Here is a 25,213-nt window from a genome sequence, read left to right on the forward strand (position 1 = left end):
CAACTGTGGATAGGCAGTACCATGCAACTAGTGGAATGATCCATTTACAGTACAGGCCAAAAGTTTGGACACACCTTCTCATTCAATGCGTTTTCTTTATTTTCATGACTATTGACATTGTAGATTCTCACTGAAGGCATCAAAACTATGAATGAACACATGTGGAGTTATGTACTTAACAAAAAAAGGTGAAATAACTGAAAACATGTTTTATATTCTAGTTTCTTCAAAATAGCCACCCTTTGCTCTGATTACTGCTTTGCACACTCTTGGCATTCTCTCCATGAGCTTCAAGAGGTAGTCACCTGAAATGGTTTTCCAACAGTCTTGAAGGAGTTCCCAGAGGTGTTTAGCACTTGTTGGCCCCTTTGCCTTCACTCTGCGGTCCAGCTCACCCCAAAACCATCTCGATTGGGTTCAGGTCCGGTGACTGTGGAGGCCAGGTCATCTGCCGCAGCACTCCATCACTCTCCTTCTTGGTCAAATAGCCCTTACACAGCCTGGAGGTGTGTTTGGGGTCATTGTCCTGTTGAAAAATAAATGATGGTCCAACTAAACGCAAACCGGATGGGATGGCATGTCGCTGCAGGATGCTGTGGTAGCCATGCTGGTTCAGTGTGCCTTCAATTTTGAATAAATCCCCAACAGTGTCACCAGCAAAACACCCCCACACCATCACACCTCCTCCTCCATGCTTCACAGTGGGAACCAGGCATGTGGAATCCATCCGTTCACCTTTTCTGCGTCTCACAAAGACACGGCGGTTGGAACCAAAGATCTCAAATTTGGACTCATCAGACCAAAGCACAGATTTCCACTGGTCTAATGTCCATTCCTTGTGTTTCTTGGCCCAAACAAATCTCTTCTGCTTGTTGCCTCTCCTTAGCAGTGGTTTCCTAGCAGCTATTTGACCATGAAGGCCTGATTCGTGCAGTCTCCTCTTAACAGTTGTTCTAGAGATGGGTCTGCTGCTAGAACTCTGTGTGGCATTCATCTGGTCTCTGATCTGAGCTGCTGTTAACTTGCGATTTCTGAGGCTGGTGACTCGGATGAACTTATCCTCAGAAGCAGAGGTGACTCTTGGTCTTCCTTTCCTGGGTCGGTCCTCATGTGTGCCAGTTTCGTTGTAGCGCTTGATGGTTTTTGCGACTCCACTTGGGGACACATTTAAAGTTTTTGCAATTTTCCGGACTGACTGACCTTCATTTCTTAAAGTAATGATGGCCACTCGTTTTTCTTTAGTTAGCTGATTGGTTCTTGCCATAATATGAATTTTAACAGTTGTCCAATAGGGCTGTCGACTGTGTATTAACCTGACTTCTGCACAACACAACTGATGGTCCCAACCCCATTGATAAAGCAAGAAATTCCACTAATTAACCCTGATAAGGCACACCTGTGAAGTGGAAACCATTTCAGGTGACTACCTCTTGAAGCTCATGGAGAGAATGCCAAGAGTGTGCAAAGCAGTAATCAGAGCAAAGGGTGGCTATTTTGAAGAAACTAGAATATAAAACATGTTTTCAGTTATTTCACCTTTTTTTGTTAAGTACATAACTCCACATGTGTTCATTCATAGTTTTGATGCCTTCAGTGAGAATCTACAATGTAAATAGTCATGAAAATAAAGAAAACGCATTGAATGAGAAGGTGTGTCCAAACTTTTGGCCTGTACTGTATATTCCAGTTTAACAGTGATATCAATTCTGCGCCTTGCTGACACTTGGCTACATGAAATATTTATGTCTAATTCTAGCTTGTTTCAAAGATTCCTTATTGTTTTATCATGATGATCTGGGCAGAAGGTTACTGAGGCGTCCTAATTTAGACTTGCAGAAGAAATGCCAAGACTGTGCTGGCTGGTTTGCTTGTTTTTTTTTGTGCATGGAAGCGTGTACTGTGCTCCCTTTCTGTCCACCCACCCTCTGGTCTCTCCCTGGACATCCCCTTAGCATGCTGCTCAATTTCCCATGCATGGCTGCCTCAGGCGGAGCAGGGAAATGAGTGTAAAATGCCGTCTTGGTTGAAGATGAGGATTATCACTGGAGTGGTGAGATGGGTCCCCACAGCGGCTCCATGCCACCTCGCTGCTCATAGCAGCTTGGAGTCTGTAGTATATCTGTCACTGTTCCTCTCAGCTGCACACAGCTACACCTCTGCTGCTTTCCATTCACACACGTGGGGAATTCTTATCAGTATGTTTATCAGAAAAATCCCAAAACAAACCTTGTTTTGTTGTATTGATTTTGTGCTTTTCTGTAATCAGGGTAGTAGAGTAGAGCCTTATTACATTTGTACAGACTTAAATGTATTACATCTGCATGTTTCATTGACCCAGGAACATAAAATCTGTCAGAGTGGCTCACTGATCTATATCTCATCTCGCCGCTCTGAGCAGAAACTTTCACCATGATGCATTTCTTATTTCTGCTTTTAACATTGTCAACCTCACTTTGTGTGTGTGGCTGAGTTTTATTGCACAACATGCACTATAAAACATTCAATTCTAAACAAACATCACAAACCCTGTGAACATTTCCTTACTGAGGTTTGCTTGTAATTGGGCATGTGTGTGACTAGAGATTAACGTTGCTGCCTTTGCTAGTCAATACCAGAATTACTAGTTGGTAAACTTATTATTTAAGATATTCAGAGGAAAAGAGGTTTGGACTGATATGCGAGACTAACCATCGGCTCTGATCATCAATGACTCTCTTTGGCACAAACATGCGCTCCTAGACTCAATGGATGGAACCACAAACACCATAACAAGTCGCCAGCTGTACGCATATGTTCATTCCGGAAAATACGCACACTTGCTTTGGCTGGATGTCTTCTTGCTAGGCTGAACAAGAGAGTCGCTTTTGGGGGCACAGGGGATCCCTGATTCTCTCACTGTAATACTGGGCTGTTCTGATTACTCTTTGACTCTTCCCCCTGCATTATAGCAAGCTTTATGTTTGGTATAGTCATAGCCAAAAGGGTTATTTTGCGAGAATCAAAATCAGCTTCCCCTCCTTGCTTTACAAAATGGGTCACTTACACGGTTTCTTGTCTACATCCTGAAAAAATTCTTTACTCTCTGTCTAACGCCCTCATCAAGTTTTCTCAAATCTGGGGACCTTTTATTGAACATATCAAAAGGGTACGGAGTCAAGCTGACTAACCTCATTGGACTACTTCTTTGAATTGGACTGTACATTGTGCTTCGATCTACCAGGACACGAGGTCTTCACTGGACCTTCCCTGACCACTTATGGTCTTTACCCCATGGATGCTCTCTCTCTGCCTCAACCTTCCCATGGACACATTAGGAACTGGCCTATAACTGTACTGTTTTTCCTCTAGCTGGCAGTGTCTTACTCAGGGAAATTAGTCGCTAGGAGCATCTCTGATCGGATAAGGCGAGACTTGTTGCTCACCATTATAAACAAGTAACCTGTCAGCATCACTTTGTCCAGCAGGTAAAGGCGGAGCTGGAAATGTTGTCTGTCTTTTACAAGAAGGAATTCCAATATTTTTTGTAGCAGTGCTAATTGCAGTTTTAAGGTTATACATTTGTCTGATTGTTATTTTTAGAGCCATGTCTAGCAAGTCCTAGTGTCCTATTATTTTTTGAGTCCCTTTAATGCGCAACCTTACCTGGCATCTCGGAAACCTTTCATTAAAAGCAGATGTGCTCAAGCAAGTGTTGAGTGTGGAAGACGCCACAGGGTAACAGTCCTTAACCACCGTGTTTTTGGTTAATCTTACTTTTTTATTGTTTGAAGTCATTTAATACCCCATTGATTTGAAGTTTGTTTTTTAAAAGGCCTGTTTATTTGGGGATTTTTGTTTTCTCTTTTTGTTTTTTTAACACGACAGTCAAGACAATCAGTTCATAGCGTCATCTTGCAGCTCTCCATACATCCTGCAAATCAGTCGACTCTAAAACCAACCAAAGCACCCTGGATCATTGAACAGTGAGGAAAGCTAAACCAAAGACAGTGAGTTCATCATATCTCCTGCTATGGCGACCAAAATTTGAGAGTACTCCTTCTTGCTATGTGCAAGAGTATCCCAATCAGTTAAGCGTTATGGCAGTTCCTTGCATCGTCCACTTTGGCTGCAGGAATACAGTGAAGAGGTCAAGGCAACCACTTCATTTGTCACTTCCCCCCAAAGTTTCTGTAGCTTTACACATTTCCAAAACATATGTGCATGCGTGCCATCTGAAGGTGGTCAAATTTTAAGTGCTTTGAATAAGAGTAGGGTCCATTATTTTGTCTTTTTCTAGAGAGTGCTATAAGAGTGCTGAGTCTTGTTATGAAGGATTGTGCAGCAGGAAGAGGTGTCTGCACTTGCGAAGCCTGGCGAGAATCCAGAGAGTCATTGGTAAAGATCTTATAATGTGCTGGTGCTGCCTTCGCATCTGCAGTCGAACGTCGAACGTGCCCTGGCTGCAGGAGAGAGCTGTGCTGGGACTTCCTTCTTCTAATGGGTCTGTGCCAGGAGTTGTTCCTCACATGCAGCTAGGGACATGATGTGCTCACCCTCTCCCTCTCCTGCACTCTCACACACACACACTCTCCCTCTCCTTCTCTCCCCGCTTCCTCACTGTTGCTTGCCAGCCCAAAAATAAACCTTACCTCAGAGGGACACTCGTTGAAATGTTTATTGAATGTCTTTCTCTCTCCCTCTGCTTCTTTTCGCTACCCGTTTCTCATTCTGTCTCTCCTGCATTCTTGTTCCCTCATGTGTAAACACGTGTGCAGTCTAAGCTCACTCTGCATTCCTTTTGTAGTGAAAGTTGTCGTGCCCTACTGCCTTATTACTCAAACTATCTTCGCAAATGCTGTGAGACAGTTGGATAATGGTATTTGTGGTTTGAAGCAATGTACTGAACATTGCTGTTCTGGTCTAAAAAAATAGACCAGGGAAAACAAGTGTGTTCTGTGTAGTAGTGCTTCCATTTTCATGCCACAAATTAGATGCACAGTACATCTAATTGAGGCAAGATTTTAATGAGATTTTCCTCTGTTTTGTAACACTGTGATGGGAAATTAGTAATGTTTAGTGTTGTTTAGTGTTTTTCTGGTGGTAAACATGCAATAAACATTGCAATATGGTTAGAGACCTATTCTCACTTTAAAGATTAGAGTCTATTGGCTGAGAGCACTATGATGGAAATATATGATGGGCATTCTTATGCTCAATTATGTCTCATAAATTGTTGCCCCGATATTTTAGGTTGAAACCATTTGTTACACAGATGTGGTGCTAAATTTCAGCATGTTGAGAACTGATAAAGATGGTCAAAAATCCCTCCACACACTAGACTATGCTCCCAGAGTTATCACTGGGGTGACATTTCATAAGGTGGGCATTACTGTAAAGGAGAGACCTGTTGGTACCCATCCATTTTTATTCAGATATTTCAAGGTGAGAGTTAAAGGTACCCCTGTGAAAATGGCTGTGCCAGTTTTTCCCTCGCCAAAATTTAGCCTAACTTTAGAGCATTAATTAACCCTCTTCCTAATTCCTGTCTTTTTGTCTTTCTCCCCTCAGTAACATCCCCAGTGTGGGCAGCACCATGGACCAAGACTACAGCCAGACCTACACCCCTCAGACCCACACGCCTTTCATGTCTAACAGCGCTCCACCAAGTAACAGTGGCGCTGGCATCCTGCCTTCACCTGCCACTCCGCGTTTCTCTGCCCCTACCCCACGTACACCGCGCACCCCACGCACACCTCGAGGCCCCTCCAGTGTCCAGGGCTCCCTCAAGTACGAGAACTCCGACCTGTATTCGCCAGCGTCCACCCCTTCCACTTGCCGACCGCTGAACTCGGTCGAGCCGGCCACCGTACCCTCCATCCCCGAGGCACACAGCCTCTACGTCACCCTCATCCTCTCCGAGTCAGTCATGAACCTCTTCAAGGACTGCAACTTCGACAGCTGCTGCATCTGCGTATGTAACATGAACATAAAAGGAGCCGATGTGGGCGTGTACCTGAGCGACCCCATTGGTGAGGCTCAGGAACCCTGCAGCTGCGGCTTCAGCGCCGTGGTCAATCGGCGATACGGCAACGGCTCGGGCCTCTTCCTGGAGGACGAGCTGGATATCATCGGCCGCGGATCCGACATCAGCAGAGAGGCAGAAAAGCGCTTTGAGGAACTACGGCTCTCCTCGCTAGAAAGAACTGGAGTAGGGAGGGGCGACCGTGTCCCAGACGAGCTGATTCTCCTCCTACAGGACCAGTGTACCAACCCTTTTTCACCCATTTCAATCCTCGAGCATGACATAGTGACACGGGGGCCAAGTGGGGCCCCTGTGCCGCCCTGTGTGAGGGTGGAGGAGAGGGACTACCACAGCGACTGCTACATGGCCCTGGAGCACGGCAGGCAATTCATGGACAACATGTCGGGTGGCAAGGTGGACGAGGCGCTGGTCAAAAGCACCTGCCTGCACCACTGGGCCAAACAAAACGGTGAGAAATATGTCAGCTACATTTTCATCCATGCCAACACTGGCTCAGTTGGACACTTCCTATGTTTTCTTAGGCCAGTGTAGCTTGTTTTTATACATTTAAAGCAGCTCTCTGCAAAGAATGAGTAATCCAAATCATTCACCACACATTAGGACAGTTGACTATAACTAAATTTTGGCCTAAAAGATTTGTTGAGATGCACGCTGACTTTTTTTTTTTTTTTTTTGAGTTTCTCATGTTGTGATTAATCTTAAATCGTCCACTTTTCTCGTCCATTCTCTAGCAGTGGACGTGAGTGCGCTGTGCTCTCAGGATGTGCTGCGGGTGCTGATGTCCCTGCAGCCTGTACTCCAGGACGCAATCCAGAAGAAGAGGACGGTACGGTCGTGGGGTGTTCAGGGTCCCCTCACCTGGCAGCAGTTCCACAAGATGGCTGGACGGGGCTCTTACGGTAAAGCTGGGGACAAACTTGTGAAGTTTATTTACTCGAAACACAGCTCTGACTGATGGTTTGCTACCATCCAGTTCAATCAGACATCAGCGTATCAGTGTATTTCACCACATAAACAGTGGATGTTTCAGGCCCTGTATGCACATATGCAGATATTTTTGAAAACAGATATTTTCCTATAGGTTTTAAAACAAATCTATCTACACACTTTGTTTTACAATATGTATCTGTTCACACTAGAACGCAAAGTGACTCAAAACGCTTGCCAGTGTTAGCTGTCTTCTGTAATCTTCACAGGTACAGGAGTTTTGAAAATCTGCACCTTAGAAGGCATTTTCAAAAATCTCAGTTTTAGTGAGCTAAAACTTTATTTGCATGTGGACGCGAGGCTAAAATGTATAGGAAAATATCCATTTTCAAAAACATCTGTGAACTCGTAGACAAGGTCTCAGACAGTTCTGCCAACAACAAGATTCTTATAGAAACTTTGAGGGTGGTAATACATTCAGTGTTGGTGTGTGTGACATTCTGAGTGTGTGTGTTGTGGGGTAGAAAAACTGAATGTTGTCAGGTCAGTAGGCAGTGTGGTCCCTCTGCTGTGGTCCAGATGTCAGCTCTGTTGGGAGGAGCTGTCAGATCGCTTGGCGACCTCACATTCGGGCAGAAAGAGGAGTGGGGGGGCCTGACACTTTACCTGTAAACACCACTCACTGTTCTTTCTTTCTGTCACTTCCACACTTTGTTTCCCCCTTTTTCTCTCCCTCCTTCCACCTCACCCCCTCACAGGCACAGACGAGTCCCCAGAGCCCCTGCCCATCCCCACCTTCCTGGTGGGTTATGAGTATGACTTTGTGGTGCTGTCTCCGTTTGGTCTGCCCTACTGGGAGAAACTGTTGCTGGATCCCTTCGGCTCCCAGCGGGACATTGGGTACCTGGTGGTTTGCCCTGACAACGAGGCCTTGCTCAGCGGCGCCAAGAGCTTCTTCCGAGACCTCACTGCCGTCTACGAGGTAGAGACTCTGAAGAAGGCTGCAAACACTTCAGTGCTGAGACAAATTTGTGATCACTTAAAGCACTGCAAATGCAACTGCAACTAACTGTTGTTACAATCATATTTAAGTACCAGTTGACAAACTCATGGTCTTTCTCACAGTCATGTCGACTCGGCCAGCACCGGCCCATTTCCAAAGGCTACCCCGATGGCATTGTCCTTGTCGGCGGCAATGGAGCCAAGAACCTCGTGGATCAGCCAGTTAGCGACTGGTTCCTCAAGGCTGCCAGCAGCAACAGTGACGCCTTCACTAAGCTCAAACTCTATGCACAAGTGTGCCGCCACAACCTCGGTATGAGTCATTTACAGCTGTATTTTCGATTATACAGATTTTTCTGTTGCTCAGTGCTCAGCTCAGTCAGTTTTTTGTTGCTGAATTTCCACCATGGTGTAGTTATAAAAAGACAAGCCAGAGAGCCTTGACTGTTTGAAAGAGAGCTTGAAATCAGTGGAGGAGGAGGTCAAGTTGAAATGGAATAAGCTGAGTATCTTTTCTCATTTTCTCAAAGTGTAATTGATGTTATTAACGGAAGTCACTGTGCTTTCTCACTTCAGCTCCATACCTCGCATCACAACCATTCGACAGCTCCCTCCTCACACAGCCCGGCCCCCTGCCCTCGTCCAGCCAGACATCATCTACACAACTGTCAAGCTCCACCTCCAGCTCAGTCGGCCAGCAGGGCTCAGCGAACGCTGCAGGCTCTTCCGTTCCCAGCAGCAGCAGCAACAACAACAGCAGCAGCAACAACAGTGGGTCCGGGAATGGCTCTGCGTCATCTAACAGTCTGGTGACATCCTCAGGCCAGCCTGGCAGCGGGATGCCGTCTGCCAAGCCCAGCTCTTTCCCCCCCTTTGGGAGCATGGGTGCTCAGGGCCAGGGAGGTGGCCCCCAGAGTGGACAGCTGGGACAGCAGGCTGGTACCCAGAATACTGGCACCTCAGGGGACAACTCCAGCAGCCAGGCCCAGGGGTCCACTGAGCCTCCTGAAAGGTACTGCAGGACACACAAGCCCACACACGAACAACTCAACACCATAAACTCTGAAAAGAATATATTTGCTCCGTTCTGCACGAGTGACAGCAAATCACAACAAGTGTTGATTTACTGTTACTAGTATTTGAAATCAATGTGAAGTGCTATTATGCAAGTTTCTGAAAATTAGAAATGAGTTAGTTGATTAGTTACTTCTCTCAAAAGTAATTTGATTACTCCCTCGAGGAGGGAAAATAATGTCCATATTTCCAGGAAAGCAACTTCAAATTGTCTGAACTGCTGGCCATTGTGCGTCGTGACAGTCTGATGCTGATTGATTGAATAAATGCTTGATTGATTCACGTCATTTATTGTGCTGCCAAACAGTTGGGCTCTAGTGATGTGCTAGTCCTTTGAATAACAACAGTTAATAATAATGTACAGAACATTGTTTGCCATCGTCCACCTTCTCTTCTCCTCTCTGTCACTCTCAAACACACACACACACACAAGACAGAGGGAATGAACACCGCTCACCTGATTCGTGCATCACTAATGGTGACGTTAGATCATAAACAGCGGAGAAAATCCGGGGAATAAGCCGTTTTTACAGAGATCGCGCTATAGGGCCGCTTAAAAGTCCCCTCTTCATGCCCCCTTTGCATTTTTACACAGAACCAAGGGATGACGGCATCAAGCTGCTCCAGTTTGGGATTTTAGATAGCATCCCGGCATCGCAGAATCAAGAGGCCTAAGGGGCGTGACATGTAACACAACAGCATCAGTCTCTAGTGTAACATATAACATAGGCATTGGCAGTGCTTTCTAAACAACAACAATAGCATAACATGTCAATAACAGTCATTTACCATCTCTGTTATAAGGCGGCTGATCTCGTCCTCTGCTTGGAGGGTAAGGGGCTCCCTGACCTCATTGTTTTCAGGCGCTGCTCTTCTTCTCTGAGTTAGCTGCTAACTGCTAACAGCTGCTTTTTAAATCTCCTGCGATGGATCACACGCATAAAACATCACACCCATGCTGCTCGTGATCCCATCCTGCCAGCTGACCCATTTATACAGACGTCATTTCGATGCTGTCACAACCTCCGCCCCGAGCTCAGAGGCAAGACAACTAAGTCCCCCCAGTTTGTGATTGTACCTTCCATTCAGGACAGTGAGGCGTTAAATTCCCACTGTGAAGAGGCAGAGTAAAAGGGTTTATAGGCTGCATTTGTCTGCTGTGATCAAGACAAAGTAATGAATAACGAGCCCAATTTAAATTATTGCAACTGTAATTGCAATATTTATATGGAAAAGTAATTCGCCACTTGTCTCGTAACCGCCAAAAGTAGTGGAATTACAGCAAAACGTTATCCCAACACTGTAAAGCACATAACTGAATAATTCATTCCTTCTGTGAAATTGTAGTAGACACAATAACGGTCTAAAAATTCCATAGTAAAGTAAATGTGTATCCTTGTCCTTGAATTTAAGCAAAGAGGTTGCTAAGGGACACTTCAGTGCCAGTATGAGGGCATAGTTTTGATCACTGCTATTTTAATCCATCTTTGTGTAGTGATACATTCGGGTTCCAAGATATGTTTCAGTAGTCTTCAGTGTGATTTGACTATTCTGAACCTGAGATAAAAAACTGAGAACTATGTGATCTTCCTGTGTCTCCCACAGCACTTTGGAACGAGAGAAGGTAGGTGTGCCCACAGATGGGGAGTCCCACGCCATCACGTATCCACCTGCCATTGTTGTTTACATTGTGGACCCCTTCAGCTATGAGGAGGCAGACGGTGGCCCTGGGCCAGTGCCGGCCCACTCCAGTGTGTGGACACTGGGTTTGCTACGCTGCTACCTCGAGATGCTTCAGTTCCTGCCCCCGCATATCCGCAATTCTATTTCTGTACAGGTAAGTAAAGTACCCCAGGAGAGCCACATTTTTATTGCTGACCATATTGTATTTCATTATGATGAAGGTAAGTGGGTGAGTGAAAATACATTCATTTTGTATTCAATGTCAGCATGTCAATTACTCCTTAATGTTTAACAGATTATGCTCAATGGCATCATTGCTGACATATCCATCATCATCAGAGGCAGTAGATTGTTCTTTATTATAATAAAACAGTATCTCCTGAGTGACCTGAAAATAAAAATGTTTTAACAATACAATGTGGTACAAAAGCATTAAATACCACCTCACTTAAACTGCTCTACGTGTTTGTATACAGAGTTCTATGGTACATTTTAAAGGCTGTTGTGTTTGACTACATTTTATTGGAAGGTGTTTCTCATATTTTGGCCACCTTATATGTACCAAGCGGCACAGACATGACAGTGTAATGCAACACGACTATTTAGCAAATAAGATGGCACTCACAGATGGCAGTGGCGGATGTTTTCCTGTTGAGACACATCAGTTTTGCGCAGGCTAAAAAGCAGGGCTCAAGACAAAAGGGGAAATGTGTTTGGGACGAAGAGGGATCTTCTCTGGGAGGTTGCTGGGAGGAAAGGATGCAGTAAACTCACTATTGACGTACAGAGGACGCACCCTACATTGGAAACAACAAAACTCGAGGAGAGCAAGTTAACCCTTTGAAACCTGGAGCGACATCACTTTTCTTGTGCCGCTTTCAGATGCCTTTTGCAAGTATTTAAACCTGTGAACCCTGAGCAGATTGGTGTGATTTCTTACAAAAACATGGGGAAAAAAGGCAATGAGCAACTTGGGAAGAAAAGTTCCACTAATAAAAAAAAAGAAAACAGCTAGGGAAAACTTTTTTTCTAATTATTATCATTTTTAAAATTATGTTACAGAATTATTATAATTTATTAGCACTCTTTCATATCTTCATATCATATATCATATCTTCTTTCGTTGCTCATTGTCCTCTTCCCAGGTTTTTAAAAGAAATCTAGCATATTTGCTCAGCTCTCAAAGGGTTAATGTAAGCTGATGGCAGCGAGTAGCAGGAACACAACAGCTCACACAGGCTGCATTTAGTTACGTTATGATGAGTAAAAATGAGTATTGGCCAAAGGTAAATTAAAACATCAAAATGTGTTCAAATCTAATCCTGTAAGATTTAGTTTTTGGCAAGAAACTTGAATAAATACAGCTGTTTGAGGGAGGACCTTGTTGATGTTTTCACAGCAATATGAAATAGATTTTAGATTAAATTACAATATATACATTGAAAAGGCTTTTGAAGCATTTTTAAAAATGTTTTTCATGTTAAATTAGGTTTTATTGAAGCTTGTCGAATAACAAATTGTATGATAGAATTTGTGCTCATTCAGAGATAATGTATTGAAGGCCTGAAAACTTGAAAACACTTAGTTCTTTAGTAAGAATGACGATTTCTTTGTTTCCTGGCACAGAAGGGGGAATAAATAACAAGAAAAACAAAATAAACAACAACAAAACAGTGGTATTGGTTCTGTTCCAGAGTTTTATCGGTGCATCCCTAAAATTTACCATGAAGAGAATCAGCACTTCTTTTTCCCAAGTGTCAACAACAATTAGAAATTTCAGATTTATATTAGGGTTGTATCTTCTCACCTGTTTGTATTGCACTTTTCGAGGGGAGCACATGTGTCATGTGCTTTTGCAGTGTGCTTTTTCCTATCAGTGGCATTTATCTGTAAGACTCAGATGCCTTCGTTCATCATCTGCGATGTGAAAACATCATGTTTCCACACAGAACAGGAAGAGTCACTGCTCTGTGTCACTCTCCGCCCTGTTTCCATCACTCCTCTCTGTTTCCGTCACAGTTGTGTAGTTTTGAGTCATACTAAGACAGGTGTCAGTTTGTAAAAGTTCACAGCCTGTTGTGCTGATGATCTGCATCACTCTATGTACGATGACGCAGCTGAAAACAATGACGATGTGAAATGGAACTTACTGAACTTCTCAACTCGTTATTCAAATCATCATTAGGAAGCAGCCCTTATTTCCACATTGGATTGCACTGCAGTGTACAGAGTTTTTATATATTGGTCACTTAATGTACATTAATGCAAATTATTAATGTATTTTTAGTTACACAAGTGAAAATTTGCCAAAAAAAATAGCTTTTAAAAAACATTTTTCTGTTTCTTTTATGCTGACTTTTGTTCACATTGTTGGTGAGAGTGCAGAAAGAGTTACACGTGTGTTGTCTGTGTCCAACAACTTGTCTTTGTCCCTCAGATTGTCCCCTGCCAGTACCTGCTTCAGCCAGTACGAGGCGAGGACCGTCATATCTACGCCCAGCACCTCAAGTCTCTTGCCTTCTCCGTCTTCGCTCAGTGCAGACGGCCACTGCCCACCTCAACCAACGTCAAGTCACTGACCGGCTTCGGTCCGGGTCTGGCTATTGACACCGCACTGAAGAGCCCAGAGGTAAAAGCAACACATCGCCAAGTTTTATCAGCTGCGCTCTAATTGCTGTGATATAATCCATCTGTAAAGCTGAGAAAGGTGTCGCCCCAGCGTAATGTTGCATTTCAGCTCTCTAGGTGATTAGTAACAGCACCCTGTCGGCTGCGTGTGTTAGCGTTAACATGTTAGCGTTGTCCGCTGATCGATTGGCAAGCACACAGAGGCTGACACTGTAGCCCCAGCAGCAGCGTTTGGGTTGCTTTCAGCTCTCCCTCTAAACATGAACCTGACCCGATGTGACCCAGCCTTTTGCCCCGGCTGTGTTCACTCTGCCACTGAAACGAAGGAAGGCAGTGAGATATAGAGTTTTTAGTGCTAACCATCCTTGTAGTTTTTTCTTCTGGAACGGGACCAGGGGAACTTGTAACCCTCTGCTCCTCCAGAGTTTTCTTTCCATTATCTGCTTGGCTAGCTCCCTGAGACCTCCATAATGGGATCTCGACTCCAGGTTTAGACAAAGGGGCACTTTAGTTCAGGACCTCATTCAGTGGACTTCCTTCCTTTGAGCCAGTGCTACCTTTTCCTCTAACACACTGGCAAACCTCGAGCTGCCTTGCTGGGAGAACTGGGGTATGGATGGGACAATTGGAGTGGCACGAGGGGAATTTTGTATATAAAGATGTACAGAACATGAATTCAGCAGAAATTGGAATTGAAAGAGAGGATATCCTGTCAATCAAGCTTGCACAAAATATACATATCTGCAGCATGTCCAATTTTTATCCATTTGTGTGTAGAAGGGCTGAACATTTATCCTAAATCCCTTATCCTCACATCTTCACCTCCCATTCTGCAGAGGCCGGAGTGTCTACGTCTGTACACGCCTCCATTCATCCTAGCACCGACGAAGGACAAGCAGACGGAGCTTGGGGAGACATTTGGGGAGGCGTCACAGAAATACAACGTGCTGTTCGTAGGGTACTGTCTGTCCCACGACCAGCGCTGGCTCCTGGCTACATGCACTGACCTGTATGGGGAACTCCTAGAGACCTGCATCATCAACATTGATGTGCCCAACAGGTAGGACCACCACAGTGTGCGCTTCATTAAAACCTACGAGCTTCACACTTTTTATTACCTTCAGTAGGAATCACTTAACGCCACAGGACCCTCACATTGGTCCTGAGGTTATTAAACTGTCTTTGCTTAAAGCAATAGTTTAGACTTTTTGAAGTGGGGTTGTACAAGGTACTGACCCATAGTCAGTATGTTACTTTCAGTAGATAGCTCATAGAAAACTCTCAAGCGCTTACTAAACTAACAGCCAGCCACTACTTTAACTGATCCATCATTTGGAAGAATTCTGGATTTGAGTGACTGCATGAGTATCGTGTCTTTGTCGCCAAGCAACACAAAGAACTTGTTCCACCACCTCAGAGTCACCAAACTGCAGTACAATGATTGAATGAAGGCCAAGACGAATAATGTTGCTAACGTTACCTCACTGAATTGCTGTCCTTGTCCAGCGTTAGCGAAGCTGTACAGCGTGTTACCGTATCCATCCAAGTCCCAAAGACGGACTTCTCTGAGACTTGTCTCTCGGAGATGCTCTGTGAATATGGACCAGTCTTATTTTGACACAAAGATTTGTACATTATCAGGAATGATAGTGAAAGCAGTGCTCTACCTATTTAGATGTGAAAGAGCACGAAAAAATATTTGTCCCTAAATCCAATGAATAATCGTGATCTCAGTGTTGATCAAGGTTTGTGCTGCATGATAACAAAACACTGCTTCACCATGTTTTGCTCTGACTCTTGGGATGGTCAGTAGGCCGGCCCCAGATGTTCTCAGGGTCCTAGAAGGTTCATATGTCACAAGCATGTCAGAAATATATATATTTTATATATTTGGTCATGGAGCCACAGCGTGATTTATACACAAGCAGCAAGATTTTGAAACCAATTCTCTGAGTGACAGGTAACCAGTGCAGCCCTACAATGAATAAGTACAGCATACAACCCCACTTTAAAAATGTTTGAACTGTTTCACTAACATGTGTGACACAACTGGGGAAAAAAATATTTATAATTGGCATGGAACAAAGTGTCACGCAGTGTTTTTTATTTATAGTGCAGTTATTAAAGTAATTCTAACAATCTGGTCCATCATATTTGTCCGAACACTGCAGCACCCACACCAGTGTTGCACATGTTTTAAAGCGACTTGTCATCATCCTCCATATTCTCAGCTGGTTGATTTTTCTCTGTAAATATCCCACATTCAATCACAGCTGCACAACAAATGCCCACGACCTTACAAAAGGTGCACAGCAGCTGTCACCAACGCTTAAATCGTGTCTGCTTGATATCAAAGCTGTGATTTTTTTAATCAATCAGGTCGCACGCACTGTCAAATGACTCTTTTGTGTAAGTGTAAATTAGGCTTGAGAGGGAAGGCACACAGCTGTCAGTCAAGGACGGTCTACACAGGCCCACACATTCCAGATGTTCACCTTCACCTGCCTACTCACAAAATGTTAAAGCCAGCTCTGTTGACTAACAGCCAAGCACACCGTGTGCACACTTTACTTCTGCCTTGCTCTTCATTTGACGTTTGTTCTGAATACTCTGAAAAGTGGTTTTGACATGTGAGTTGATGCGTGTTCTGCAGGGCACGGAGGAAAAAAGGCTCTGTGCGACGGCTCGGCCTGCAGAAGCTGTGGGATTGGTGCTTGGGACTGGTGCAGATGACATCAGTCCCCTGGAGGGTGGTGATTGGCCGACTGGGCAGGATAGGACACGGAGAGTTAAAAGGTAAGACCTAGAATCTAGAGCATTCAAGACATTCATGTGTTTCTCATACCAGTGTGTCACATGTTCATTCGTCCCCTCCTCTCTCGGTGTTCCAGACTGGAGTATTCTGCTGAGCAGGAGAAACCTCCAGTCACTGAGTCGCCGTCTCAAGGAAATGTGTCGAATGTGTGGCATCTCCGCCTCCGATACTCCCAGCATCCTCAGCGTGTGCTTGGTTGCCATGGAGCCCCAGGGATCCTTTATCATCATGCCAGGTACAATGTGTGCACATGACAAATATTATAAATGTTGTAACGTACACTTCCAGTCTGAGTCGCAGCACTCCACGAGAAAGGCAGCGCTGTGGTGTGTTCATGTCTGTGTGAGTGTGGGGCGTGATGGATGGCAGCAGCATATCACAATGCGTGTCCCCTCCTTGTCCAGAGCAGATTGATGGCAGGGAAGATCATGTACCTTTCGCTCATAAAGCACTACCTCTCAGATGCCCATTGATCTCAATGCGGTGTGATGGAGAGCCAGATCAATGGGTTTATTTTGGGAAACGAGTGGGGGATTGTCAGTGCATCATACCAGGATTGTGTTGAGCGATGCTGGGCTGAGGACATCTCCTTCATAAAAAGCTCTTTGAGCTGAGAGAGATTAGCAAGGATGTGTTGGCCTCATATGACTATGACTAGGGGGAGTTTACATCACTTTAACATAGAACTTAAACTTAAGAGAATTGTTAGTGTTAAATGTAACGACTACTTTGACATTTTAAATCTAGTTTATTTCACAATTATGAACAATATATGTGACAGCCTACAACTGCGAAATAAGCTAATGCAGCCAATACTGTATAATTAAGACATATTAATACTTGAACAGTCATTTCATTTCATTTTAATCCCACAGATGAAAAGGACTCTATTTTAATCACAATTGTGAAGCTGTTACTTGGTGTTCAGTTGAAGATACTACTTGTATCCTATTTTCTCATGTTTTTGTGTAAGCGATTAATGGGAACAACAATGTCTGAAACCGGTGCGATATTAAGCGGGGGGGCTGCAGATTGCAGCAGCGAAACATGTTGCAATGTAACTGCTCAAGGCAAATGAACCCTCAACTTGCATCCTATAAATATCCTTGTTTTTGCCACTGACAGGCTCAGATTATTATTACAAGTGTCTGACAACATTTGGAAAGGTCCCAACAGAGGTCGACCTTTTTGTTAAAGAGTAAGATCCTTTTTGTTTAACTAGAAACAGCCTTAAAATTGCTGTTGCCAAACCCACCAGATTCCATTTAAATGAACAGTAATTTTAGTGTGTATAGTGGCAGCATGTTTTCACGTCTAACTGGGTGATTTTAGGGTTTATTTGAACCAAACCAGAGTTGGTGATTGTTGGAACAGTGGAAAAATTAAGTAAGAGAGCTTTTGTGTGTTTTATTTTGTGTCTGTCGACTTTTAATGAAGTGTGTTTTACAGTGACAAAATTACTGTTTATGTAAATGGAGTCTGGTGGAAATTGCAGTGATGATTTTGGGGCTGTTTCTGGTTAAACAGAAAGGATACATCGTACCCTTTAATAAAAAGGGCTATCTCTGTAGGGATCCAAAATGTTGTCAGTGTTGTTGAGAGTTTGAGTATATTTCTTTGTGAGTTCTATGACGTCCTGGGATCAAACATGAAGAATAAGCTCAGCCCAGACCAGTTAAAAGATTCCACCCATACTAGAAACAAAGATTATGACAAGGATTCCCACTTTGTTTCATTTTCATTCTTAGCCACACTGTTTATTGACCCGTTGCCCTCTCCTTCCAGACTCTGTGTCGACAGGCTCAGTGTTTGGCCGCAGCACCACCTTGAACATGCAGACGTCCCAGCTGAGCACCCCACAAGACACCTCCTGCACCCACATCTTGGTCTTCCCCACATCTGCCTTCGTCCAAGTGGCCAGCTCCAATTACACCAACATCGACCCCAACATCGACATCCTGAACGCCACCACTGGTCAGCATTGCTCCTTCATCTGTCTTACAGTCACTCCCTGTGATTCTCTTGTGTTTTTAATTCAGTGCGGCTCGTCCTATTTGCTGGACTCTAAACGAAGTCACAGATGTTAAAGGGGAAATGCAGCAATTACTGAGTTTCCCCTTTAATCTGCACTGTTTGTTACCAAATCCTTCCTGTTTACTTTCCCAGTCTATTAAGAGTCTGTTTTGTAGCAGTGTGTGCTTACGTACTTAGTGCATCTGCAGCACTCTCCAGCGTCCTTTGTGCAAATATGTTTATTGGCAGAGATTTTAAGTACAGTCACTCACATTCCATACTCAGTAAATAGCTAGATTAACCACATAATGGCATTAAAGGCTGAAGCCAATGTCCAAGTTATATTTTCTGAAATTTACAGTACAAGTTATTGCCCCCAAAATACATATTTTTGGCTAATAACAGAAAGATCAGGAGGAGCATTTTAGGCTACATTCACATTACAGGACTTAATGCTCAGTTCTGATTCTGATAGGTATAACATGTTTCACTACAATTTTTTAGCCTCTATCGTTGCTACAAAAGTTTAAAGTGGTTGCCTGGTGGCAAAGACACTTCAGGAAGCTTTCAAGGCGACACTCAAAATTTAGTCAAGCTGTTCCTGTCAGAAAGAGTCTAGGAGTCAGGCTCTATTGGCTGGCGACTGGGGCAGCCTACCGCAGCAGTGGTTTGGTTACGGCAGTCTCCTTTAGTTTCAGTGGACTGCTCTGACACTGTGTGGTGACTGATCTGCGCCTGTGCATTGAAGCATAATGAAACACACATTAACTCTAATATGACCGTTCACACAGTGGTCGCACGGGATCGTATACGTATCAGTTTTAGGACTGCATATGAACGTGGCCTAGATCTGATTTCTGCGTCCACACTACTCAACAAATCAGCTCTACTGTTTGTTCCTTTTTTCTGTGTAGAGTGTGAAAGTTTGATCAGGGTTCAGCGGGACGTTCATTATTTCTTGCCGATACTAGATATCAAACAAAAGCCACAGACTGTATTGTATTAAGTTACTTTGAGCTGTAATGTCACTATGCTGCAAAATTTGTCAAAACATCCCCAGCAACGCACTCATTGCACACTGAGTGGCAAAAAAATGAATGAATGAATTGAATTGAATTATTCTCCTGTTCTCCTCAGATGGGTCCGATGCTATCGGGATCTTTGACCTGCTGGACCAGGAGAACGAATTGGTGGACCCAGACATCATCAACATCTCACCCACCACTTCACCAGTTCACTCCCCTGGCTCTCATTACCACCACGGAGGTGACGGCAGTAAGGTAAGTCAGCATGTACATGCACACAGGTCATGGTGTTGTGCAGTCTGTCACTTGGAAACAAAGCTAACCTCGAGTTTCTACCTTGCAGGGTCAGAGTACGGACCGTATGGAGTCTCATGAAGAGGTTCCTAACCTCCTGCAGCAGCCCCTGGCACTTGGCTACTTTGTCTCCACGGCTAAAGCCGGCCCACTACCTGACTGGTTCTGGTCAGCCTGTCCGCAGGCTCAGAACCAGTGTCCACTCTTCCTCAAGGTACCAGGCTCTGCTGCTCTCTCGTGTTGATAATAAAAGGCATCTTTTAGTGCATGTTGTTTTATTGGGAACAATTATGGTCAGTCACAGGGCATCAGGAGAACAATAAATAATACAATAATAAAACAAACTAAAGGGATATTACTGGTAATTACATTCCTTTAATCAAATAGTTCAACATCTTTGGAAATGCTTTCTTGTCAAGAGTTAGATGATACGATTGATACCACTTGTCTGTCCATTAAATATGAAGCTACAGCACCTGTTAAGCTTACCACAGCATAAAGACAATAAACAGGGGCAAACAGTAAAGGAGTTTTCAAAGCTATTTAGCACTAAGACAGAGAGAGCGGGACTGTTTGGCAACTCAGTCGTCACTCTCTCAGCTGTCGATAACAGAGACATTGCAACGAGAGCAACCCTACAGCAAGGACAACATGAAACCAAAAGAAACACCAGCCAGAATAATCGAACCCTAATGCCTTTATCGCCAGCCGCTGTCTGTTGTGGAAGACAAAGGCTTCAGACAACTACTGTCATTTTTATCTCATAAATATTTCTATATTTTATTCCACAAGAGAGCTACATCTGTTAAACTCCAAGCTGCTCCCAGTGAACAAGTGTAGGATGCTGTGGTTTAAGTCATGTCTCTAAAAGGGAGGTGAATATGTTGCACATGTTGTCTGCCAAAAAATAAGCAGTTGGCAATTCACGATACACTGTCATCTCTTAATTTTAATACTTAATATACAATGTTGTTAAGAATAGTTAAAATAGGAAATAATGCTACATAATAAATAGAGAGTTTTAAATAGACCCCGTTATCGGTGACTGATTATTGGTATAGATCGATAGATCCCCCAAAATCCTAATCAGAGAACGAGACGAAACCATTTTAAAACGTTGCAGAGAAAAGTTTGAGCCGTCTGATATCGACTCAAGCTGTTCACCGTTTATACTATTACTATTACAAATGCAGCTGTAGCCAGTATCTCACTATAACTATCCTTATTCATATTTGAAGAAGCTACAAATTATATTCAGCCACAAAATAAGACTGAAAGCTGCAATTTGTGTGAACCAGCAGGTTTTTAGAATGTATCCAAACTGGCGTTGCAACAAGTTGCATGTTTCAACTGGTCTCATCGTGAATCTTTGGTCTGAACTGGACTTATGGAAACAGCTAGCCTGGCTCTCTCTAAAAGTAAAAAGAAATCCACCTGGTAGCACCTCTTAAAACTTACTTACTAACATGTTACATCTTGTTTGTTTAATTTGTAATAAATATTTCTTAGCCGCTGCGCAGCAACTTCCTGGACTCTCTGTGACAGCGAGACCCCAAGAAGCCACCATTTGCACTGATATCCCTTCTATCTAGAATTAGCTACACCCTCACTGCTGCTCTCAGTGCTCTTTGAAAAGAGCTGTAATTATTTAGATGAGATGTAATAAAAGGTTAATAACTTCATTACAAAGCCAGTGACACCACCTCTTTCTCTCTCTCTCAGGCCTCTTTGCACCTCCATGTGTCTTCAGTGCAATCAGATGAACTACTGCACAGCAAACACTCCCACCCCCTCGACTCCAATCAGACCTCAGATGTACTCAGGTAAACAACACTAGAGCACAAAATACTATTACCACCCCACTGAGTGTGTTTGTGGGGATTTTTGTATTGCAGATTTATTTTTTGGATGCTCATGATGTTGATATACAAGACCTTAACATATATTTGAATAGTTTTTAAGCTTAAAATGCATTATATGTGTGCTGAGATTCTCATGCATGAAAAAAAGGCTTATTTTATTAATTATTTTTTAAAGTCTATAACCTATAACTAACTCCACATTAAAGACTAAATGTATTTCTTGTTGCATGCCTGAACAGATTTGTGCTGGAGCAGTACAACGCCCTCTCCTGGCTGACGTGTGACCCAGCTACACAGGACCGACGATCATGTCTACCCATTCACTTTGTGGTGCTCAACCAGATGTACAACTTCATCATGAACATGTTGTAGCCAACAGCCTGTTACGGGGGGGGGTGGGTTAAATATAGGGGGAAACATTTCAAAGAAGAGGAAAGCGACGACTCCAAAGGGGCTTTCATCAAGACTGAAGAAAACTGCAAGAACCAGACCAGCGCACGGAGCTGGACCCTGCACCGAGACGGGATGAGACAACTGCTGTCCCTGTGATTCAAAGACATGCACATAGAGACAAGGGAATAAAGATGAGGGGGGAACCAGAAAATGAGTCGCAATTAATGAACGTGAGAGAATGACAGATTGGCTGTCATGGTATGTAGCATGGCAGCACAGTCACTGGCCAGTCTGTATCGGAGAGACGAGTCTATCTGTAAAGTTATCGGAAGAAAAGGGACATATTTGATCAAGGATAAAAACTCAAGAATGGATCTTCGGTTTTAAGACCTGAAATTCCTTTTTATTCCTTTGGATGAAATAGTATCCAAATGAAATGCCTGCATCTATCTTATTTATTGTAAGTTTTTAAATGTATAATTTGTCTTATTTCTTAACCTCTTTTATATATAAAAAATGGAGAAGGTTTATATCACCTTCCTGCTTTAAAGCAATTGGTCTAAGATATATGTAATCGTCTTAATTAAAAAACAACCAGGAAAAAAATCCCATAAAAATTAAATAAAGTCCCAGTAGGTTGCTTTTAGAGTATTATTTTTTGTAATGGAGACAGAATATTTGTATTGTCACAATGTACAGAAGAATTAGAGTGGAGAATTATGTTCCATGCCTTTGAGCATGAAGGACTTACAGCAAAGCTGTAGCTACAGAGGACTTGTACAGCAATGAACTTCACTGTGTTCAAATAAAGAGGTACATTGTTGTATATAGTATTTTATACCACACATTTAGACACAAAAACCAAACGGCAATATATATAAATAATTATATATGAAGGCCATGCCAGCAGTTGGTGGTGTGGCTTCTGTTTTAGGAATAAAGTGCGTCAACTTATTTTCCTGTGCTTGTGTTTATTGTTGCTTTGGGGAGGGGGACTGAGATGTGCAATTGGACAAGGACACCAATAGCGGAGCGGAAGGAGAACTATTGGCATTTCTTGGAGGTAGCTGACCCTCAGGTTTGACCTTTTCTTTTTAGGAGGGCGAAAGCGAGAGAAAACGAGAGCTAGAATGTGACGGCAGACATGCTGTGTCCTTTTCAGCACATCCCTTTAGTTTACTGTACCTCTCCTTTACTCTGATTGGCTGAGGTCTCTTTTGGCACCACTTCCGATTGGTTATGGATACATTTAGACCCATTTTACTTCAGTGTGAAAGTAAATGTGTGGTGTAAATAAACTATAACCAGCTGTGGATGGCTGCTCGTTGGATATGCAGTGTTAACTGTCTGGATTTCTCCTGTTCAGAGGAAAAATTGTACTTTGACTCTTGGAAAATCCACTGGTGTTGCTCTTAACCTTGCATATTGGCCAGCTTTTGTTGGCTTGAAAGATTTGACCAGCAAAATGTATGTGGTCTTTCTTTTGAGTGTAGAAAATACATTCAATATTTAATAAAACCCTGAAAATTTATTTTCAGTCCAGTGCCATGTTTTCTTTTTGGGAAATCATGGTTGTTTGCAGTAAGCACCTGCTTCTACTGTACAGTAGGTCTGCAACACTCACTATATTCACAAGTAGGGCAAGGGATTGGAATAACCCTGCATAAAATAATAATCGAGTCAGATATCTTACATGTAAATTGCTGAATTGCCCCGAGGTCGTGTAGTAGCAGCTGGCAATTCGTTCTTTTGAGAATTTGCTGCATTTTTTTTTCCTTGCTGTCAGCAGCCTTTGAATACACAGAGGTCCTGCTCTGTTTTCCTTCAGTAACTGCTGTCAGTGTGCCCTTGAAAATGTAGTGGAATTTACACTGACAAGTCAATGACTGGGTCGGCACAAGTGAGTGAGAGAAATCTAAATAGCTCTAAATCGACAGGATCTTTGTTTGCCCTCTCATCACCATAAAACCAAGTATGCCAAGCCACATTAAATCTTAATATGATCTATGATACGGTACTTTTAGATGGCAACACATTCTTAATGACCTGTGGGTCTTTTATATTCTAATAATGTCTGCACCTTAACCAGATGAAGAAATCAGGCCCTTTCTGCCACATGGATGGATCAAGGATGAACTGATTGGATTTTGGTGGTCAAAGGCTAAAGTCAGTGTGACCTTGTCTGTCTCATTCTCATCAACATGATATCTCAAGAACACTTTGAGGGGAAATCTTCAAATTTGGCACAAACGTCCACCTAGACTCCACAATGAGTTGATCAGTATTTGGTGGTCAAAGATCAAAGGTTAAGGTCACTGTTGCTTTGCGTTTGTCTCATTCTTGTGAACAGGACATCTCAAAAAGGCCTTAAGGGAATTTCTTCATATTTGGCTCAAACGTTAGGGTTGGCCTTAACAATGAACTGATTGGATTTTGATGGTCAAAGATCAAGGTCACTGTCACCTCACATTTGTCTCATTGTTGTGAATAAGATATCTCAAAAGGGACTTAAGGACATTTCTACAAATTTGGCATGAACATCCATTTAGATTCAAGAATGAACTCATTAGAATTTGGTGGTAGAAGGTAAAATGTTATGGTCTCCTCACAAAAATCTTTTGGCCAAGACTCAAGAACTCATACGGTAATTATTACAACAATTGTCTCACAGAATAAAATAATAAAGTGATGACATTTTATGTTCTAAAGATGAAAGGTCAGCTTCACTGTGACATCATAATGTTCTGCAAAAACACTTACTGGATATATCCGAACATCAGATCTCAGGAGCAGAAGGGGAAGCATTTGGTCAGACACTGAATTGGTGACATAGATCTGTGCTGTTCAGTTGAAGATGTGTGTGAAGCCTACGTGTTTTAGAATATCTAGCCTACATATGTTTGTGGACAGACAAATATGACATAGATGTAAACTGTAACAGCAGCTTGACTGGTTTGCAGAGGCACACGACTGTGAGGGGATGATTTGAGTGATTGTTTTGTATCTATATGTGGTTGTTTTGGGTGTCTTTGAGGTAAGTTTGTGTCAGTCTTTTTTTTGGTTATTTTGTGTCTTTGTAGTCGTGTTGTGTCTCTTTTACCCCTTCTCCATCACATTAGCTCTGGACAGGACTGAGTGCAGGACACTCAGAATCTTGGTGTTATCGAGTGAACCAGCCCGCGTCTCCACCAGTTTTGATCAGAACTATTGTAATTAAGGATGCATCATCAGCAGGAAGGCACTGCTCATTGCATAATGGAAGTAAACAATAGTAGCAAGATGGCGGACCACTTTGATTATAAGCAGACTTTTGTTTGCACTCCCCTGTCCCCCTTTATTACAGATATTTGTTTTTATCCTAAAACAAGCATGGACCAACTATTAATGAGATGACTACGCACTTCTCTATAGTTGCCTTCTCCATCCTCTCTTTCTAACTTCCATCCATCCATCCATTTTCATACGCTTATGGTGG

General features: G+C 43.1%; 1 protein-coding gene across 1 annotated transcript in view; it reads left to right on the forward strand.

Moving 5' to 3' along the window:
* The window catches only part of med13a (mediator complex subunit 13a), a 114,798-nt gene extending 92,106 nt beyond the window's left edge, over nucleotides 1–22,692 (forward strand). Inside the window, exons 17-31 of the mRNA XM_033641938.2 lie at nucleotides 5,548–6,470; nucleotides 6,754–6,921; nucleotides 7,708–7,931; nucleotides 8,075–8,264; nucleotides 8,528–8,963; nucleotides 10,631–10,862; nucleotides 13,146–13,337; nucleotides 14,173–14,396; nucleotides 15,990–16,132; nucleotides 16,228–16,386; nucleotides 17,937–18,125; nucleotides 19,302–19,444; nucleotides 19,533–19,697; nucleotides 21,206–21,306; nucleotides 21,585–22,692. Coding sequence (XP_033497829.1) covers nucleotides 5,548–6,470; nucleotides 6,754–6,921; nucleotides 7,708–7,931; nucleotides 8,075–8,264; nucleotides 8,528–8,963; nucleotides 10,631–10,862; nucleotides 13,146–13,337; nucleotides 14,173–14,396; nucleotides 15,990–16,132; nucleotides 16,228–16,386; nucleotides 17,937–18,125; nucleotides 19,302–19,444; nucleotides 19,533–19,697; nucleotides 21,206–21,306; nucleotides 21,585–21,717 — 3,622 coding nt within the window. The 3' untranslated portion in view covers nucleotides 21,718–22,692. The remainder of the gene's footprint in view (nucleotides 1–5,547; nucleotides 6,471–6,753; nucleotides 6,922–7,707; nucleotides 7,932–8,074; nucleotides 8,265–8,527; nucleotides 8,964–10,630; nucleotides 10,863–13,145; nucleotides 13,338–14,172; nucleotides 14,397–15,989; nucleotides 16,133–16,227; nucleotides 16,387–17,936; nucleotides 18,126–19,301; nucleotides 19,445–19,532; nucleotides 19,698–21,205; nucleotides 21,307–21,584) is intronic.
* Nucleotides 22,693–25,213: the final 2,521 nt, after the last annotated feature.

Source organism: Epinephelus lanceolatus, chromosome 11, assembly GCF_041903045.1.
Source record: "Epinephelus lanceolatus isolate andai-2023 chromosome 11, ASM4190304v1, whole genome shotgun sequence".
Classification (NCBI taxonomy): Eukaryota; Metazoa; Chordata; class Actinopteri; order Perciformes; family Serranidae; genus Epinephelus; species Epinephelus lanceolatus.